This window comes from Peromyscus eremicus, chromosome 5 (assembly GCF_949786415.1).
Source record: "Peromyscus eremicus chromosome 5, PerEre_H2_v1, whole genome shotgun sequence".
Classification (NCBI taxonomy): Eukaryota; Metazoa; Chordata; class Mammalia; order Rodentia; family Cricetidae; genus Peromyscus; species Peromyscus eremicus.
This window is the reverse complement of record NC_081420.1, coordinates 126,991,426-127,012,964: the sequence shown is the minus strand read 5'-3', so window position 1 is coordinate 127,012,964 and position 21,539 is coordinate 126,991,426. Positions and strand designations below refer to the sequence as shown.

The window sequence follows — 21,539 nt, the reverse complement described above, 5'->3', positions numbered from 1 at the left end:
ACAAGGCTATTTATATATGCTCCTAAAGGTTGTAAACAGAATCAAGTTAATTCTTTGTAATAAGCAGAGAGTAAATAATGTGGTTCAAGAGGGTTTTTTTTTTGTTTATGTTTGTCAGAGTCTGAAAATCAGAAACTACAAACTAATTTTAAAGATTTGTTTCAATTGCTAACTTTTTTTTACTTCTATCTAAATTTTACTCTTATAAATTAAACATACAGGAACATTTGAAAATGATACTATACAGGTAACTACTTGTACATGGGACTTGGTTTAAGAAACTGCATTCAACAATAGCAAAATTAAACAAAATTTACCCTATTAAGAAAAGTAAGGTTTTCAAAGTAAAGTTTACTGCTGTGACATGCTTTTGAGTAAAACAAAGACTTGAAGAGAAAATAGACTCTATATGCTTACTAAAAGGAATTATGTTGCAAAAAATACGTGTTGGGGGCGTTGTTCACCTCCCTGGAAGACTAGTTATTCTCTTTGCCCAGGAAGGACAACCCCGTAACACTATTTATACTCCCACAGCCACACAGTTAGTAATCAAGTCAATATTCCTATGACATAAAAAATTTTAAGAAAAAGTAGGAAACAAATATTCCATGACTGTTTCAAGTGTTCTGACTCTAAACTGAAGTCAACTACTTTTTGAGAAATTCTCTCAACTTTTCATGTGGTTGTTCCACTACAGCCCTAAGTAAATAAACACAAGGATTTTAAGATTTAAACCAGAATGAAATTGGTACTTTCCACAGTCTTTCCTCACTCTCTTAAAAGGGAAAGGTTCTTGACTGAAGATGTCATTCCACCATCTCTTGTGTTTAAGGACACAGTTTTTGCTCAAGATTCTATCCATTTTTAAATGGGAGCAGTTTCAAACTTGGCTCTCCGAGGAGTTATTAACCAGGAGTACTAACTTAAATCGCCAGTGACTTTGCAATTTGAACAAGTCAGTTCAGGACACTTGGACTGTTGGCATCTTCTGACCTCCGTGGTTGGGAACCACAACTGGTAACTACAGGTGCTGGGATCACTTGGCTCTGGAAGTGGCCAATTACATTCTGAACCCTAACTGTACACTAACTTACTTTGTGGCCCAAACCCTGTTTTCCTCAACTCCTGACACACAGAACTGTGTGCGGCTCAAAATTACTGAGGAATGTGAAGGGGACATAAGAAATAACACAAGAATAGTCGCCCGCTCTTTAGGATCTCACTAAAAATGAAGGTCTACTTTTTCAGAGGAGGAGTGGTGGTAGGGCGCCCTTCTTTTCCCAAGAACTTGTCACTGGGGCAATTTTCCTGGAGAAGTCAGCTTGCCGCTAATTTTGAAGAGGAAATAACTTGGGGGAAGAAACACGGAAGTTTTCTAAATGCGAGAAGTGCGAGGCATAGAGAGTGGAGGACAGGGGGGAACAAGATCGGGGCACAGCCAGGGCTACCTATTGCTTTCCGAAGACAACTTAGGGACACAAGTTGATTCCCCATGATCGAGCCCATCTGCCTCCCTCCAGGGGACTTAAGGAAGAGCACCACCCACTGTACCCCTCAGGGGCAAGGTTGTTGTCACAGGCAGCCAAACCTGAGCGCTTAGCCCGGGCTCGTCGCTCCAAGACCTTCCAGCTTACTTCGGCCATGAGTCCCTCCGCCCCCGCCATCGCGCAGTGCCCACCGCCCGGGCTGCCAGTCAGCACCGCCCGCCCGGCCCCGCCCCCGCGCGCGACACTGTCGGGAGGCACGCCGGCCGGAAGTGAGCTGCCAGCCAGACGTCGCCCTGGTTCCTTGGCCTCTTGGTCGTCGGAGGGACAGCCCTAGGCGAGCGTGAGAGTGCAGAGACGGGCAGCCCGTGAGCCCGCACCCTGAATCTTTTCTCGGTCGGCCGATCGCACGGTGCTTTGCGGCTGCCGTCAAGCGCGGCGGAGGCCGGCCGGGCCGAGGGCGCCATGGCGGCAGGCCTGCTGCCTAGCGCCGGGGTGCTGCTGGCGCCGCTGCTCTTGGGGCTCGCGCTGCTGGGCGTTGGGCCTGCCCCGGCGCGGGCTCTGCACAACGTCACGGCCGAGCTCTTTGGGGCGGAGGCCTGGGGCACCCTGGCGGCCTTCGGGGACCTCAACTCCGACAAGCAGACGGACCTCTTCGTGCTGCGGGAAAGTCAGTGCTTGCCGGCCCTCCCTCTGTTCGCCCCTCCCGTGTACCCACGCCCCCTTGTTCCGGTTACCCTCCCTCTTGCATTTCCCAGCCTCGTGGCTCTCCCTTTTATCTTCATCATCCTTGACAGCTTTCCCTGTCCCCAATTTTTATCAACCCCGGGTTGACCCAATCACCGCGCGTTTTTACCATCAGTTCCTGAAGCTTAGGTACACACCAGCCTGCCTCCCTTCAGCCAGCCTACAGCCTTCCCCTGGTGAATATTCACCTGCCTGACAAAGTCCTTCCTGATTCCTGAGAACCTTAGTATCTGGCCTCTGCTTTCCCTTCTTTTGTCCAGTGTTCCGCCCTCTTTGGTCAGAAAAGATGTAACTTGACAGTTTCTTATGAGAAATGTACTGCCTCTACTACTACTCAGTTCATCTGCCCTTCCTTTTGTTAAGATCCACGTTTCTTTGAAGGCACTGTGCCTTCCAAAGGCACCAAACACTCCACAACTCACACAAGCGTTTTTTTGTTAACTGCTGATAAACGCAGACTTCTCCAGCATGATCTGCCTGGTCTTTTAGAGTACATCTGACCCTTCCTCACCTTGGTTATTACTGTAGTCTTCAACACTTCATCACTGTAGGCTTGCACATCACTTTTGGCCAACTTGCCATTCTTGAAAGTTCAATAACTTTCTCAGAAAGTTAAAATTTGATGCTAACAAAGTACATTCATTAGTAGGTGCTGGTTAAAGACTAAGGCCATGAATAAAGTTAAAAGTTGATACAGAGCTGAGTGGCAGGATCCCAAACGGACTTTTGAGGGCTCTTTCCAGCACGGAAGAACCTCTTATAGACTTGTTTTCCCTGTATTTGAATAATTACCCGTATTGTAAGAATGGTGCAAACCTATATAGGTAATCCGGCCAAACTGGATCCAGAGACTCTCCTTAACTTTAAAGATATCCTATGTTTGATTAAGTATTTCTGAAAGTCTGGCCCAGTGAGCATTGAGTTCCATGGACCCATCCATGCAGAAGGTAGTTCCACAGCAAGCAAAGGAGAAAAGTTTGGGGGGCTCTGCTTTTTCTGCTTATGTGTTGAATTGTCTCCTTATTACTTGTGAGAAGAATATGTAGTAGGAATTCCTGAATCATTGGCATGATGAATTTGTGTAATGAAATAAAGAGCCTCCTATAAGGGAGATCTGAATGGATGTGGAAAACACAAAGGCTTAACTATAGTAAAGTAAGGCTTTACTACTGTAAAACACAGTAAAGAATAAGGGTTTTGGTGGTGGTGGTGGTGGTAGAGTGTGTGTGTGTGTGTGTGTGTGTGTGTGTTTTCTGCATTGCTGCAGATCAAACCAGGATCTCATACTCGGTGTAGAAGAGGATAGTTTAAGATGTCTTCTTTATATTGATGGTTCTTTTAATTTAGCCCACCAGCCTCTTGATGGAATCCCATGGCTTTGCTTTGCCTTGAACAAGTATGCTTTTCCATACTTCCCTTTCCTACATTCCATTAGTGTGAGTATCCTTGACAGTGCTCTCTGACTAGATTAGAATAAAAGTCTTCTTATAGAAACAGTACCTAGAAATTTTTAAGCACTGACTGGATGATTTACCAAAGACCTTTTTTTCTAAAATTATTTATTTGCTTCTTTTAGGAAATGACTTAATCGTCTTTTTAGCAGATCAGAGTGCACCCTATTTTAAACCCAAGGTAAAGGTATCCTTGAAGTAAGTACAAATGCTTATTTTGGGAAATATTAGTCCTTATAGTATGAATATGCTGTAGCTTGGGTTGTATCTGAAATCAGTTCTGCTCAGCTGTGGTATTGTGACACAAAGTTCCTAGTTCTGGAGTCTGAGTAGTGAGCAGTTTGTTCAAAATGAATAAATAAAATAGACATGATAAAGATTGGGGAGATGACACTTCACTACTAAATCTGATCACCTAAGTTTGATACCCAGGATCCATATGGTGGAAGAAGAAAACTGACTGCTGTAAATTGTCCTCTGAGCTCTACTTATACACTGTGGTGTCAACATACACACACACACACACACACACACACACACAGAGAGAGAGAGAGAGAGAGAGAGAGAGAGAGAGAGAAATACATATAAATAATTGAAAATAAAATTTAAAAATAATCTATCTTTACAAAAATAAGTTTTGTTGGTGGATCCAGGTCTGTTCTGTATAAACTTCCTTCATTCCCTTGCAAATTAATATGCTTTCTTCAATGAACTGTATCTCATGATAGTTCCCGCAGAAGCAGATCCCTCACTAAAGTCTCACCATCTTAAAAATATTTTGCATGTGGAAGAAAGGTCAATGACCTGTCCTGTTTTGTTTTGTTTTTATTTTTTCCTTTTGATCTAATGGTGAATTTTTAATACTGATTTTGACAGAACTGAGATCAAGCTTTTGAAATTATCTTAATTTTTAAAATGTGATTTAAATAATAGTTCTTGTCGTTCCTTTTTCATGGTTGACTATGATGAAACATTGATCCCAATGATAGTGAGCCAACATGTTGTGGGAACTCTAGGAAGCAAGTTGGATGCTCTCTCTCAGCTAATAGAGAAAGAGATAGGTCAGTGTAAACCAAAGCTACAGCTTCCAGACAGTCATGAGATTTAAGCTTAACAACATAGCTTGAATAACATTTATTTGATAGTATTTAAGTTTGAGTACATAGCATTTACAAAAGATGGAAGTGAAAACAGCATTTTGCAAATGAGTGAGAAGATTTATTGACAGAAAAGTTAGAGACTCTTGGGAGAATAATAGTCTGGGAAAAGGAAGTCAGAGCAGACTAGCATCCTTCCTGAATACTGTAAATGTTTGAATTCAATTCTGTGAGAAAAGAGGAGTCAGTATATGTTGTACAAAAGACACATTATGAAAAATGTACTTATATTGGTTTACCTGTTATTTACATAAAGTATGAGTTGGGATTATAGACTAAGTAATGTATTTTTTAATTACTGCAGAGGAGATAGGAAGATGGCTCTGTAAATTACCTGCTTCACAAACAGGAGGAACTGAATTTGCATTCCCCTCTGGGATAGAGGGGACAAGATTGACAGACAGATCCCTCCAATTCAGTGAGAGACCCAGTCTCAAAAGATAACGTGGCAAGCAACTGAGGAAGGCATGCACTACCATCTCTGTGTATTCACATCCCTGTGGGGCTCTCTAGTGCTCAAATCCAACAGTATTTAATCACAGAATGCTGTCAAACATTGGCCTTAAATACAGAACATTGGGAGGAAATTTATAAATGAATGAAAAAGAATTTATTCTCAGAAATATTTTTGGAGTAATTGATGCCATGAGTATTTGGAGTAAGAAAAACAGAAATGGATAAATATAAGAAATGAACTAAACACCTGAAAGTGAGGTGTTTTTTCCTTTGAGAATTATAAGCCAAGGAAATACATAAGATATAAAGGGCTTGGATTTTATTTTTTTATTTTGTTTTGTTGTGGTTTTAAGACAGGGTTTCTCTGTAGCTTTAGCGCCTGTCCTGAAAAGCTCTGTAGACCAGGCTGGCCTCAAACTCACGGAGATCCATCCACACGTCTCTGCCTCCAGAATTCTGGGATTAAAGGCCTTTCCACCACCACCCGGCTAGTTTTATTAACTTTAAACAAAACCACAAATTTTGCTTTTAATTAATACAATATTATATTCTTAAATTTTAGAAATTGCTATTTTAATTTTTTGAAGATTAAGATTTGTCTGTCTCTATCTGTATGTCTGTTCATGGGCATGTGAATGAGTGCAAGTGCCTTCAGAGGCCAGAGTGGGCTTCTGTTTGTGAGCTGCCCTTCCTTCCTGGTGCTGGGAACCAAACTCCTGTCCTTTGCAAGAACAGGACATTTTCTTAACCACTGAACCATCTCTTCAGCCTTTTTTTTTTTGTTTTTGTTTTTTGGTTTTGGGTTTTTGGTTTTTTCGAGACAGAGTTTGGTTTCTCTGTGTAGTTTTGGAGCCTGTCCTGGATCTTTCTGTGTAGACCAGGCTGACCTTGAACTCAAAGAGATCTGCCTGCCTCTGCCTCCTTAGTGCTGGAATTAAAGCCGTGCGCCACCGCTGTCCAGCATTCTTCAGCCTTTTGTTTTAATTAGCATTTAGAATATTTTTGAAAGTAAAAATAATTGTCTTTTTATTCCTGCACTCTATTGTTCTTCTCAGATGCAACCATTTTTAACCTTTAGTGTTTATTTCCATGTTTTCAAATAAATTTTTGTGCTGTGGTTTTGTTTTTGTTTTTCTTAAATATTGATTTTTATATGTATGTATATACCTGAGTGTCTATAAGTGCGCCATGTGCATACAAGAGCCCTCAGAAGTCAGAAAAGGGCATTGGATCCCCCTGGAACTGAAGCTATAGTTCTGAGCCACCTTGTTGGTGCTAGGACCCTAACTCATGTCCTCTGCAAGAACAGCAAGTGCTCTTAACTGCTGAGCCATCTCTCCAGCCCCTTGTATTCATTTTGCTTATGCTTAGTAACAATGGAAGTCAAACTCAGAGCCTCATCTGTACTGTACAAACACTACCACTGAGCCAGTGCTTGAACATACTGATGTACTTCAGATTTACGGTAGTATATAGAAACTGTTCTATGTTCCATTCATTATGAATTCTTCTGTAGACCAGAAGGATCTATACACTCAAGGGGGCATAAGATACAAAAGAAACAATAAATTTAATTATTTCTATTAAATCTTGAATTTTGAATTGAAAATATTTTGCATAGTAAATATATAGATGTCCTTTTCTGCTATAAATTTTTGATATTTTTAAAATTCTTATTTCCTTTAGGAGTCACAGTGCATTAGTAACAAGTGTAGTCCCTGGTGATTATGATGGGGATTCACAAATGGATGTCCTGCTCACATATTTTCCCCAAAATCATAGCAACAATGAATTAGGAGCTGTTATCTTCTGGGGACAAAATCAAACATTAAGTGAGTTTTAAATTTTTTACTATTTATTATTGACTGGAAAGGGTAAATTTTGAAAACATACCTGATATTCTTAATGAAAATGTAACAGTTGTTGTTCTCAAAACAATGGAATATTCTGTTCTCATGTTCTAGTAAAAACTTCTTAAAGCAAAAAAAAAAAAAAAAACTTCTTTTGCAAACTAACCTAGTCCATTCTAGAGAGCAAAATCTACTCTTGATTGCTTCAAGAAGAGATCCTATTAGCTTTTTAGTGTTGTTGGAGTAACTAAGGAATTCACTTCAGGCCTAGTATGATGCACAACTTTATCTCAGCACTTGGGAGGCAGAGACAGGTAGATCTCAGATTTCCATGCCTGTCAGAGCTAAATGTGAGACTTTGTCTCGAGGCAAAAAAAACAAACTTAAGAGCTTTGAGGGAACAATCCTAAGGACATTAAGGAAGGTACTGTGTCCTTTAGCTATGAGAAGTGGCCAGGTGCACAACAGCTGCTCAGGTGATGCCAGTTCTGCTAATAGTCTCGTCAGCAAAATGAATGGTGCACTTGGCCTCTTAATACTGCCAAATTCAGTGTGCAAACACAAAGATGGGGGTAGTAGAATTGTAGACGTTCCCTTACCACACATGCTTGTAAAAATCACAGTCTGTCTGGTTAGCAAGTGTCTTAGTTAGGGTTTTATTGCTGTGAAGAGACGCTGTGACCGCAGCAACTCTTGTAAAGGAAAACATTTAATTAGGGCTGGCTTGTAGTTCAGACCTTTAGTCCATTTTCATCATGGTGGGAAGCATGGTGGAGTGCAGGCAGACATGATGCTGCAGAGGCAGTTGAGAGTTCTACATCTTGCTCCACAGGCAGTAGAAGTGAATGCAACAGTAGGCCTATCTTAGGCACCTGAGACTTCAGGCCCACCCTCACAGTGGCACACTTTCTCCAACAGGGCCACACTTCCTAGTAGTACCACTCCCTATGGGCCAACCATTGAAACACGTGAGTCTGTGGGAGCCACACTATTCAAATCACCACAACAAGGCTTACATTATTTTAGCATCGCAATGATAGGATATCTGGCAAACCCTTCTTTTTGCTTTCTAGTTTTCCAGTACAGAAAAGTACTAAAAGTTATAGGTTGTGAGTCAGTCTGCTATATCCATCCATGAATCTTGAAAGCCTATCTGAAAAGCCAATTGATAAATCAGAAGTAGACAGCTTTATTCAAAAAGGGTAAATTTAGGTGTGCTTTTTGTCAACATTTGGGAATACAGACAATAATCTTAATGCATCCAATCATCCTTTAATTTACAAGAGTACCATATGCAAGTGCTGCTTATAAAAAAACAAAAAACAAAAACATGGACATGGCAGAGTGGAATAGGTTTACAGACGCCATTTTATTTGTTTACATTGAAATCTTGTTGATTACTAAATTGTACAGAAAAATAATTCAACTAAAAGATATGTAGATGGGAACTTCAAATGAAATTGTCGATTGAATCTTCACTATAACTTGAACTCTTGTATGGCTTACCATTAAATGAAGCTTTTGATGTCTACTTAGTAGTAACTGCTGCAGGAAGTTAGAGATGAATCTTGTAAAGAATGAAAGAACACTTTGTAGATAAGAAAAATAATGTTAAATGCCTAGCACTTTATATTTGTATGTATTGTATGTATATATGTGTATGTGTGTATATACACATATATATCCTTTTTTTTACAGATTCTAAGAACATGACCATACTCAATAGGACTTTTCAAGACCAACCACTGATTATGGAGTAAGTATGTGCTTGCTTTTGAACAGTTTAAAACTTAGAAACATAAAATAAAATCTTTTATGTAGGAAATTACTTTCTTAAGTAAGACTGACACTAAATTCACTTCTTGAAGCTTATAGGAACCTGTATATGTAATTTGTTTGCTGTGGTGAAGTAAAGGCACAAATGAAAGAAAAAATTGATTATCCTGCAAAAAGGAAGATACGGATTTTTTTTTATTTCGATGACTTCATATTTGTTCCTTGTGGCATAGTGATATGTAGTCATGTATCATTCTTTAAGTAAGATAGCAATTTTTGAGTTAAAATGTTTATTGACAAATATGAAGACTATAGTGTTCCCTCCAGAAATGGGGAAAGATTTCCACATTAAGATGAAAATGTAATCCTTTAAAATAAATCTTCCTTTATGTTATTTATTTACTCAAAATAAATGAGATGACTCAATCTAAATTTTGAACAAGATAATATAGATAATGAGGTAAAGATCATTCTTGGGACATAAAATATGGTCACATTCTGGTTCCCAAGTCATACCATTTACAGTTAGTAAAATCATTCCCACATCATGGGTCAATGGTGATAAGAAGTCTGAACTAGAAACCCATAGAGTGAACTTCTGAAGAGTGCTTCGTTTGATTTCTTTTATACTTGTGTGTTTTTTCATTGTTATTATAATGATTAGTGACAAGTATGAACTTTTATAGCAGCTAGGGATTCTTTTATGGGTTATTTTAAGTCTAATGTTTCATTCACTGTCATCGAGAGACAAGAGCAGGACCTTAATGCTGTCCTTCTTATGACCCCTTTCCACCCTCTCTATATGACTCTGCTATATAGTAGAGGTATGCAAGTCAAACACTCACTGACTATGAGTCATTAAAAGCTTTATTTTAAAATAATTGCTTTTTATACTTATAATTTTATTGTTAATTTAAAATTAGTTAAATTTACCTACAAAAATGAGGGTGTTCTTTTTTACCTTTACATAGGAATCAAATCTTGGTTGAACATTCCATAGTGCAGGATCTAGACCTTTTTCGTTGTTTTCCAAGATGATCAATAGTTTCATCTTCTAAACATCAGATATTTTCATTTTCTAAACATTAATGCTGAGAAATATATATAATAAATATATAATTTTTTTTAAATGGCAGATGTTTGTTTAGGGTCATTTCAGAAATTGTTGGAAAGTCTGCTTAATACCAAGCCATTATTGAATGATTTTTTTCATGAAATTAAGTGAACAACTTAATTAATTTTAAAAATCAAACATGCTAACAATACAATTCAAATAGTTGCTAATTTGGTACTTACATGCCTTTTTTCTCTGTGTAATTAAACCATTATGTTTCCATAACAGCACAAACTGTATACTCAGAGCACTGCAGTTCATACCATGCAGTAGTACTGATGTGAGCAAGGAGTTTCAGGCAGCAGAGCATTGGTTGCCATTGGGTGGTGCCTAGTACTTGTTTTGTGTTTATAACCAAAGCTGCAGTACAGTTATATAATGCAAAAATACCTCAGATTCATCATATGTTTGGATTTAAATTAATTTTTGGTTGTTTAAAATTCAAAACCTTTTTACTGTTCCCAAATAGTTGCAACTCCTACATCAGTTATGGAATCCCATTTGAGGTCACAACCCATCCTTTAAGAAGCCAAGCCCCATATTACACAAAGCTCAGAGATAAACCCAAAAGGTCACAAAACTAACATTAATTCCTGCTCTAAGATGCGTCCAATATGGGTTAGCAAGAGGTTTTTGGTTTTTGGGTTTTTTTTTATGCTACTGCTTAGAAAGTTGAGCTGTCAGAAACCCTCTGTCTCCAAAGGTAGCTCATGCAAATACAGTTCTTTTTTTCTTTCCTTTTTTTTTTTTGAAGTTATATTATAATTACATCATATTCTCTTTCCCTTTCCTCCATCGAAACTCTCCCACATATCCTTTCTTGCTTTCTTTCAAATTAATGGCCTCTATTTTCTTAATTGTTGTTACATGCATGTGTGTATGTACGTATGTATTCCTAAATATAACCTGCTCAGTCTCTATGATGTTACTTGTGTGTATGTTTAGAGGGCTGACCATTTGATACTAGATAAACAATTGGTATACTCATCCCTATAGTTTTTTGTGTGCACTTTTAGCATGTCTTCTATTGTTGTCTTTGTTCAGCTCATGTTTAGGCAGTCGTGTTGGTGAACCCTTCATAGATAGAGCATCTATGACATTTTCAGGAGACGCAATCTCACAGCAAACTGTGAGAGCCTGTTCCTCTAGCCTTCCCAGTCTTTCTGTGCCCTCTTCTGCAATGATCCCTGAGCCTTAGGTTCCAAGAGTTGTGTTGTAGATGTATCAATTGGGAATGAATGGTCTCCATCTGTTGAAAAGAGAATGAAAAGAGAAGTTTCCTTGATGAGGTGTGGGGACTATACTTATCTGTGAGGATGAGGACAAATACTGAGAATGTAATAAGGATGGTGCTGGTTTAGTAAAGTGGAGGTTGGTAGGTTCTCCTCCAAGATCCATGACTTCACTGCCTTGGGGAGTTGACTAGGTTTTGAGTACCAGATATGATTCCACTGTTGTTGAGAGGGTCTTAGTTCTCATTCCAAGAGCTGTTGGTTATTACTCCAATCTGGGTGCCACTACTGCATCCTTAGGGTTATTGTGCCATGCTGTTTGTTGGTGTGGTTCATAGGCGTCTAGCTGGGTAGGACTGTTGGTTGCTTTCATCCTTTGGAAGTTTGTATTGCAGCCTCTGTTACCATGAAAGCTTGTCCTCGGGGAAAATATATTTAGGTGAGTTCTAGCTCAGGGACCTCTTGGTCGTGTGTCTGAAGAGCATGTCTTCAGCACTAGGCACTCAACTTCTACCTCCTGGGGGAAAACAAATGAAGTAGCAATAGCATGTAATATTTGGGTTGTCTCTTGTACAGCTCTGATCAACAACTCAAAAGAGAACTTGCATTCGTGGTGTTGGGGTTTTTCTTAAATGGTCTTTGACCCTTGGAGGAAGCATTGTCATGGGTGAGAATTTTCATTTAAGTTTTATTTGAGTTAAGTATATTTATTCACGAACTTAACTTGTACGCATTTTTAGGTAGATAGGTAATGGTATGATTCCTTATAATGCAAATCTAAGTCTTACAGTTGCTGCAACAGGTTTATTCTGGTGGGTTCATTAGCAAAACTAAAAGACTTTGGTCTGGAAGGAGCAACTGTCATTTCTGCTTCCTTGGCCACAAATAGAGCCTGTTGAGTATGGTAATGCTCCACATTCCTGAAAGCTAAGTTAAAAGTGGCACTTTAATAAAACAGCTGCCTAATTTTTAAACTATTCTCTTTTCAGCTTCAATGGTGATCTAATTCCTGATGTATTTGGTATCACAAATGAATCCAGCCAGCCACAGATACTGTTAGGAGGGTGAGTAACTAGGAGTATAGCTGTGTAATTAATCATATGTATTCTTGCTGCTGCCAGGGCTGTGTGTGAACATTTGCTTTAATCTTTGAAGAAAAACCAACTTACTGGAAATGCTTGTTTAAAAAAAAATGTTTTTGAGAGTATTTGGTTAACATGGAAGCTTTCTCAAAGAGTTTGGATTTGATCTGTAACCATTTTGTATGTAGACCTGCCTTAGTCCTTTCTGCAAGTAGCTATACAGGCTTTACAGATCACCATGTAAATAGCAGTTCATTAGGTGTTGCTGGAATTTAAATAAGATGAATAACTGTAGTCTGCTAGGGCCATCATTGTTCTCTTAGCTCCTATACTTAAGTTCATAAGCTTTACTTCTTTATTTCATTTGTAAAATAAAAAAGTAAATGAATAATTGCCTAAAAATTTAAGCACCCCCTTTAGTTCTGGAAACTTTTCAGTGTGAACTTTGTCATTAACCAGTATGTATACATGAAGGTTTTCATGTTGTTTATGGATGCAGTTCAAAGGTCTATACCTCAATTCCTCTGGATTCCAATACAACTTTCCTCCTCCTAACTCGGGACTAGTGATGGCAGGGTGCTTTACATGAGGGGCCTTCAGTCTGTTTTCTGAGATTTCATTTTTTTCTGCATCTGGCAAGGCAAATTTTTGTCCCTGTATAGAGAGCATATTTGTTTGTTTGCTTGGCCTTTGAGGAAGTACAGAGAATCACCCTTGTCAGTATGTCTTCCAACAATTATTTGGAGCTCCAACAAATTTCTGTGTTTTTGATGCATAATATATTTTTATGATTATGTTTTCTAATGTCATTTATAGGTGGACATGAGTAAATTATATTTAAGGTGTCTTGTGGAGAAATTCTCAGATTTCCTATCGCCTTTTCTAAAGGTTTTTTATAAAGAATATAAATGTTTGGACACTTATCATAATGAACTTTTAAAAAATTGTTGTGAATCTTGAATGATTCCTCCAAACTACAAAATATCTGAAACCAGTCATACTCTAGAGATAACTTGAAGCAGATCTTTATTTGGTTTAGGACCATTTCTAAAAGGAACAGTATAAGTGGAAGAAAGTCATGCACTTACTGTCCCCGCCCCAGAAGGTCGGGACTCCTCAGGAAGTTCAGGCTTCTCAAAGTCAGGCTCGCTCGTGACTAAGATTGTGCTGGTAGCCTCTGCCTAGTTATTTCATGGCATCTCCATCTTGGCCTACGTCATTGGAATATCATCACTGTAGTTTTGTATCTGACAGATAATTTTATTTGCAGCATTTCTGTTTGATCCTTTTACAGATCCTCAGTTTTCTTGCTGAACTCTTCCACTATGCTGTTGAAACTGTTGGGTATATTACTCACATCTTCATATGCTGTGTTACTTTCTTGTCTAGTCCTGAATTGATTTTCTTACTTGAATTATCCTCTGTGATCACTGCTTCTTTTGGAAAGTAAGACTCTAAAATTTTTCAGCTATTTCCTGTTCTTTAGTTTCCAACACTAAGTAAGAGCTCAGTAGGTTGTGGTGGTATCATACTGGCTTGTTTCTCACACTTTTTCATTTTTTTGTTGTGTTTCATACATTAATTGAGATGGATGTGTCTTTTTGTTAGACACTGAAGATTAATTGTTATTTTCCCATCTGTTTATGTTTTCCTGATGAGTTGTCTTTGGGGGTTTGTTTCCTATTGCTAAGTTAGAGGGAAAGCCAACTATAGGAATGGAATAGTGATTTGACAGCAGTCCAAATGTAAACACACAGTAAAAATACCATTCACTTCCTGTATGTGTCTAGTAAGGCTCAGAGGCAGAAGCACTAGCACTGTTGGGAAATGCAATGTGTATATTTTCAGAGCTAAGGGTGCTATTAGTAAAAGGCAAAGCAAAGGAGGAAAGAGGGAGTAATCTATGAATGGAAGGGAAAGCATATGGGTTAGAACTATGAGAAATAATAGAGAAAATGTTATAGAGAAGGTGCATGAAAAGAAAGAAGGCCAGCAAAGTGGCCCAGTGAATGTAAATGCTTGCCACCGTGTCTGAGGGAGACATGGCTCTATCTCCAGGACTCGTACTGGTAGCAGGAGAGAACCAACTCCCCCAAGTTGTCCTCTGAGCTCCACAAACATGCTATGGCATGCAAACCCTCCCAAAATAAGTAAATATATGTATAAATTATAAGTGAACAGTTATAGAAAATCTGTTAGCTAAGATAAAAGCTTAAACAAAACCAAAAAATGGAATACAGAAGTATAAATTTTAAAAATAAATATAAAGATAAGAAATGAAATAAGAACTATTTATTATCGGTCGGTATTTCTTCCTAATTAGGATGGTTTTCCCCAGCTCTTTGGTTCTGACTTTGTGGCTGGCTCTGGAGAGTAGGGATTCTAATCTCCGTAACTCAGACCAGTTAGATCTGTATTTCAATGCCAAACGGAATCTATGTGTCAGCCTTTCTAACTTTTCTTTCTAGAGGTGCTTCTTAATTCTTTCTGGTGTTCTGGGGATCACGTTACCTTGTGGGATTTTATGGACTCTGAGTTATAAGCCCATGCTTGGTTTTACCTTTGCCACTGATGTTTTCTACCGGCCTCCATCCTAGCCACAGTTTGTGTTTGAAAAGACCTGTATGCACTGGGAGACTGTTTCTGATTCCACATGCTTCTCACATTCCTGTGTTGTGACTCTCCGAGGCTACAGTGGGTGCAGCCTTCCCTCTGTTCCTCAGACTAGTCAGTACAGGTGTTTGTGGAGAATCCCAGCTTCAGGTTTGCACACTGCGCTTCTGCCAGAGCCAACGCTAGCCCACCATCTCTCAACCCAGTAGGACCCACCCTGTGAACCTGTTTCTGCAGGCCCGGTCAGTCTGCCATCATTGAAACACCTATCACTTCATTTCATTTGACATTTCAAATTGAAATCTATAAAACAGCCAAAATAATAGTTCAAAAAGTAAAATTCCAATGTCTCCAAGGACTTTATTAAATCCATCAGAAACCTCTTGAGAGTATCATATGAAAGTGTCATGGCTTATTTAGTTTAACTTCTTTGTTAGATTTTTCTCTAATACTTCTTTAAATAGTATAGCTTTTAGTTATTCTGCCTAAAAATATGTTACTTTTTGTTTCTTATAAACTATATATATATATATATATATATATATATATATATATATATGTGTGTGTGTATTTTTTTTAAGCTGAGGATCGAACCCAGGGTCTTGCGCTTGCTAGGCAAGCGCTCTACCACTGAGCTAAATCCCCAACCCTAAACTATATTTTTATATGCAGTAGATTAAACTAATAGTCTGTTGTTATATGACATCTCTCATTCAAATGTCAGTCACAGATTAAAAAGTAGTAGCCAAATTTTCTCTAAGTGATTTATCCTGAGGCCAACCTAATGAATATTTTAAAGATTATTTTGTGTGTGTGTGGTATGAGTGTGTCTGTGTGCATGCAGAGAGAGAGAGAGACAGAGACAGAGACAGAGACAGACAGAGACGGGGAGGGGGCGGAGAATTGGGTACCCATTATACCAATGTTGTTCAATTCCCTAGAGTTGGAGTTACAGGCAGTTGTGAGCCTGCCTGGCATGGATGGTGGGAATTGAAATTGGGTCCTTTGCAAGAGCAATATTTACTCTAAACCTATAATTCATCTCTCTAGCCCCAAACAATTTTTTTAATTCACACACACAAAAATTTCTCTTGTGGTTGGAAGTATAGTTTATTTCTAAGAAATATAATTGCGTGCAAAAAATCCTGGGTCAATTCTCCCCACACAAGGATGTATGTGCACACACACAGACACACCGGCTTTCTGTCAGTACCATTATGAGATGATTGTCGATAAGATGAAGCTGAGCGTATCCCTGTGAGACCAAACATTAGTGTATTGGGCTTCCTCCAGTAAGGGTCCACATCCCAAAGTTTCCATAAGCTCCCCAAAGAGTGCTTCAAATGGAGGATGAAGCGTTAACTATGTGAACCTGTAGGAGACATACTTCATCCAAACCACCACATGTGTGCAAGTGTATAAGCACAGGTGAAAAACACAGCACATATGTACAGGTGAAAAAAGCACCAGCAAAAGAAATTCTGCTCTATTTAGACTTTGATTAGCAATGCAGACTGCTAATCCGCCCCCTCCCCGTCTCTGTCTGTCTCTGTCTCTGTCTCTCTCTCTCTCTCTCTCTGCATGCACACAGACACACTCATACCACTGATTAATTAATCAGTTGCAAATCTAACTTTTGCAACTCAACTGCTATGCATTATGAATATGCCACTCCTGAGTGTATTTACTTAAATTAGGCTAGCAACATAGTTTTACAGAAACTATGTAAACTATGGGATGATTTTTTTTACATAGGGTGCCAAATACTTTAAGATTGTGCTGGAAATCCCAGGGCTATAACCTGGCCTAACATCTGCTTAGAAATAGGCGACTGCCCACAGTAAAAAAAAAAAAAAAAAAAAAAAAAAAAAAAAAAAAAACAGAATCACTTTGGCTGTAGTTACAGTGATTGTGGTCAGTTTAAGTAGGTGGTGAGTCCCATGTTGTTGATCTAGTGGAGGTTATCTAACAAGGTGATAATAAAGCTAAGAAGATGGAGAGCATAATTGTATTATGTCAAATGGTCAAATGTGAAGCTTCAGTTTGTGCCTCAAGTTCACTTTATACTGGCTTGAAACCATATAATAATGTATTACATTGCTTAGAAATAACATCTGGCTGTGAAGTGTTAGAACATGTTCCATAGTTATGTGAGCTGATCATTAATAAGCATTTTCTATAAAAGGATATTTGAAACTGATGTTGCATAAGCTTTCAGAATAACTTAGTACTGAAATGAAAACATTTGTGTCTGTAATGTTAATCAAGGGTAAAAATAAGGTTTTATGTTCCAGATTTCTCTGGATCAGAGACTGGATTCAGACACATTTTTCAGTCAAACCCAAGTTTTATAACTTCATAATATTAATGGAACTATGTAATAAATATATACTTTACCGTGTTCTGTTTACTTCAAAGAGTAGTATTAAAGCAACCATATGTGTATAAAACTTTTAAAAGTATTGTAAAATTTTAAATGGATGCATAATGATTGTACATATTAATGGTGGTAATGTGATATTTCAGTGCAATATAATATGCAATGATTACATAAGAATATTTATTATGTCCATTACCTCAAACATTTTTTATCATTATTTCTTTTTTTGAGATTATAATTACATAATTTTCTCCTTCCCTTTCCTCCACCAAAACCCTCCCATATATACCTCCTCTATTGCCTTCTTTTGTCCACTAATTATTATTATATACGTATATGAATATGGTTATTCCTAAATGCAAAAATATAATCTGCTCAGTCAATATAGTGTTACTTGTATGTACATGTTTTCAGGGCTGACCATTTGATACTGGGTAAACAATTGGTTTACTCGTCCCTGGAGGAGACTATTTCTCCCACTCTCAGCCTTCCTTAGTTACCTATAGTTCTTTGTATAAAGTTGAGGTCTCCCCGGGCTTTCCCCGTCCACTTCAGCATGTCTATTGTTGTCCTTGTTTGGCTCACGTTTAGGTAGTCAGGTTGGTGAGACTTCACTTGACATTTTCAGGAGACGCAATCTCACAGCAAACTGTGAGAGCCTGGTCCTCTGGCCTTCCCAGTCTTTCTGTCCCCTCTTGTGCAATGATCCCTGAGCCTTATATTCAGGAGTCGGGTTGTAGATGTATCTGTTGAGACTGGCTCCAGAACTTTGCATTTTAATTGGTTGTTATTCTCTGTAATGGTCTCTATCTATTGCAGAGAGAGGTTTCCTTGATGAGGGGTGAATACTATATTTATCTATGGATATAAGGACAAATATTGAGAATGTAATAAGGATTGTACTGGTTTAGTGAAGTGGAGGTTGGTAGGTTCTCCAGGATCCATGACTTCACAACCCTTAGTAGTTCACTAGGTTTTCAGTACCGGATATTATTAAGAGAGTCTTAGGTTCAATTAAAGAGCTATTGTTACCACCAAGGTATGGGTGCCACTATTACACCCTTGTGCCATGCTGTTTGGTGGTGTGGTTCATGGCAGTCTAGCTGGGCAGGACTGTTGGTTGCTTTCCTCTTTTGGAAGTTTGCAGTGCAGCCTCTATTATCATTAAAGCTAGTCCTCAGGAGAAGACATTCCGATGAGTTTCACCTATAGGGACTTGCCTGTGGGTAACCATGGGAACATAGCAATAGTGTGTACTATTTTGGGAATTTCGTGGACAACCCTGACCAACAACTCAAAAGAGGGCTTCTCTTGCCTCATGAGGGGGTTTTGCTAAATGGCCTTTGGCCCTTGGCTAGAGCATTGTCAGCCCAGGTGAGAAAATTATTTAAACTATACATGTATGCTTATACACCTACTTATGTGTATTATAGTTATTTAGGTAGATAATTAATAGTATAATTCCTTGTGACTTTTTCAGACGTTCTCACTGTTATTGTACCTTCCTACCTCCTTCTTCTCTATTATCTTTCTCCTCCTTCTCTAACTGGAGCCCCCTGGTTTTCACATTTACCCCATTAGATCACTTGTACCCTACTATTCTCTTCATTATTGCCCCCATAGACTCAGATGTTTGAATACTTGGACTCCATTGGTGGAATTATTTGGGAAGGATTAAGAAGTGTGGTCTTGTTGGGAAAGGTGTGTCACTGAGAGCAAGCTTTGAGATTTCAAAAGCCCAGGACATTACCAGTTAGCTCTCTCTGACTTCTGGTTGTAGTCTCAAGATATGAGCTCTTAGCTACTGCTCTAGTATTTTTTGTGCCTACTTGCTGCCATGCTCCCCACAATGATGGTCATGGACTCTTAACTTTCTGAAACTATAAGCCCCCAGTAAATTCTTTCTCCTTTAAGTTGCCTTGGCCGTGGTATCTTATTATAGCAATTTAAAAGTAACTAAGACAACTCCTACTCCCCCACTCCAAGAATGGTTCCTTTTTACTTTCCTGGTTTCTTCAGTTACGTCAGTATATGTACTCACATTTGAAGAGCTAGAGCTAGAAGCCTCAGATGAGAGAGAACATTTGACATTTGTCTTTCTGGGTCTGGATTACCTCACTCAATATGTTCTTTCCTAGTTCCATCCTTTTTACCTGCAAAGTACATGATTTCATTTATCTGAATAGTATTCCATAGTATATATGTTCCACATTGCTTTATCCATTCATTAGTTGAAAGACATTTAAGTTGATTCCATTTCCTAGCTATTGTGAATAGTATAGCAATAAACACTGAATGAGTAGTATAGCTGAGCAAGTATCTGTAAAGTAGGATGCCAGGCACTTCAGGCATATGCCAAGGAGTGGTATAGCTAGATCATATGTTAGATTTAATTTTAGCTTTTGGGGAGTTCTCTGCACTGATTTACATAATGTCTGCATGAGTTTGCAATCCCATCAACAGTGAATGAGGGTTTCCTTTTTGCCAGACCCCCCTGAGCATTTTTTGTCAGTTTCTTTGTTGGTCTTTGCCATTCTGACTGAATTAAGATGAAATCTCAAAGTTGTTTTGATTTGTACTTGTCTAATTACCAGAGACAATGAACATTTTTTTGAGATATTTGTTTGTGTGTGTGTGTGTGTGTGTGTGTGTGTGTGTGTGTGTGCACGCGCGTTCTTGAGAACTCTCTGTTCAGGTTCCAGGTCCAATTTTTAAATGGGTCATTTAGTTTTGTTGTTTTTCAGGTTCTTTATTTCTTATATGTTCTAGATATTAATCCTTTATCATATGTATAGCCAGCAAAGATTCTCTCCCACTCTATGCGCTTCTTCTTCACCTGATTGATTGTCTCTTTGGCTGTACAGGCATCGTCTAGTTTTATAAGAGCCCACATGTCAATTGCTGACCTTAATTCTTAGGTACATGGAGTCCTATCCAGAAAGTCCTTTACTCTATCTATATCATGTTGAGTACTGCCTGTGTTTTCTTCTAGGCGTTTCCATGTTTCAGGTTTCATTTTTAGGTCTTTGATCCTTTGGAGACTAGTTTCTGTGCAACATGGTGGATACAGGTCTAATTTCATTCTTCTGCATGTGGACATCTAGTTTTCCCAGCAACATTTGATAAACATGCTTTATTTCATCCAGGTTATGTTTTTGGCTGCTTTGTCAATTATTTAATGGCTATAATTCTGTACTCACGTTTCGGTCTTCAGTTTTGTTCCATTGGTCCACATGTCTGTTTTAGTACTGGTGCCATATTGTTTTTATTACTATAGCTCTGTAATGTATCTTAAGATCTGGAATTGCAAACCCTCCAGCATTGTTCTCTTTGCTCAGGAATGTTTTTGCTGTCTGCAGTCTTTTGTGGTTCCATATCAATTTTAGGGTAGTTTTTTCATTTGTGGAGAAAGATTTGGAGATTTTGATTGGGATTGTATTGAATCTGTACATAGCTTTTCAAAAAATAGCCATTTTCACAACATTAAATATACCAGTCCATAAGCATGGGATCTCTTTCCGTTTTCTAATGTCATTCTCTATCTCTTTCTTCAGAGGTTTAGTTTTCACTATAGAGGTCCTTCATTTCCTTGGTTAGGTTTATTTCTAGATTTTTTTTTTCCTTTGAGACTATTGTGAATGGGTGTCCATGATCTCTTTTCTGTATGTTTGTTGATCTGTAGAAAAACTCTTGACTTGTGCAAGTTGATTCTTTATACAGCTACATTGATAAATTTGTTGATCATTTCTAGAAGTTTCTGATAGAATTTTTAGAATCTCTTATGTATAATATTGTGTCATCTATAAATAAGGATAGTTGGATTTCTTCTTTCCCTATTTGTATACCTTCAATTTCCTCTCTTGTCTCAGTCCTCCAACCAGTGCTTCAAGTATAATACTGAAAAGGAGTAGGGATAGCTGAGGGTCTTGACTACTTCCTGACTTCAGTGAGATGGCTTCAAGTTTTTCTCTATTTAGGATAATGTTAGCTGTGAGTTTCCTGTATATAGCTTTTATTGTGTTGAGGTATGTTCCCTCTAGTCCTGTATTCTTTACAACTTTTATCATTAAAGCATATTGGGTTTTGTCAAGGCTTTTGCTGAATCTGTTGAGATCATCATATGATTTTTGTCTTTATGTCCATTTATGGTTTATTACATTTATTGACTTGCATATATTGAACCATCTCTGCATTTCA

The 21,539-nt window shown here is 38.3% G+C and overlaps 2 protein-coding genes across 5 annotated transcripts in view; one reads left to right on the top strand and one right to left on the bottom strand.

The window, feature by feature from the left end:
- Phkb (phosphorylase kinase regulatory subunit beta) overlaps window positions 1–1,793 on the bottom strand; it is a 206,236-nt gene extending 204,443 nt beyond the window's left edge. The window contains exon 1 of one of the 3 annotated variants that reach the window (XM_059264496.1): window positions 1,589–1,793. In XM_059264496.1, the coding sequence (XP_059120479.1) occupies window positions 1,589–1,664 (76 nt within the window). In that variant the 5' untranslated portion in view covers window positions 1,665–1,793. The remainder of the gene's footprint in view (window positions 1–1,588) is intronic. The other 2 variants (XM_059264498.1, XM_059264497.1) reach the window with 2 other exon arrangements.
- Window positions 1,791–21,539, top strand: part of Itfg1 (integrin alpha FG-GAP repeat containing 1) — a 147,158-nt gene continuing 127,409 nt past the window's right edge. The window contains exons 1-5 of one of the 2 annotated variants that reach the window (XM_059264499.1): window positions 1,791–2,154; window positions 3,808–3,880; window positions 6,982–7,127; window positions 8,844–8,901; window positions 12,257–12,331. In XM_059264499.1, the coding sequence (XP_059120482.1) occupies window positions 1,950–2,154; window positions 3,808–3,880; window positions 6,982–7,127; window positions 8,844–8,901; window positions 12,257–12,331 (557 nt within the window). In that variant the 5' untranslated portion in view covers window positions 1,791–1,949. Of the gene's footprint in view, window positions 2,155–3,807; window positions 3,881–5,143; window positions 5,305–6,981; window positions 7,128–8,843; window positions 8,902–12,256; window positions 12,332–21,539 lie in introns of those variants that run through there. The other variant, XM_059264500.1, reaches the window with a different exon arrangement.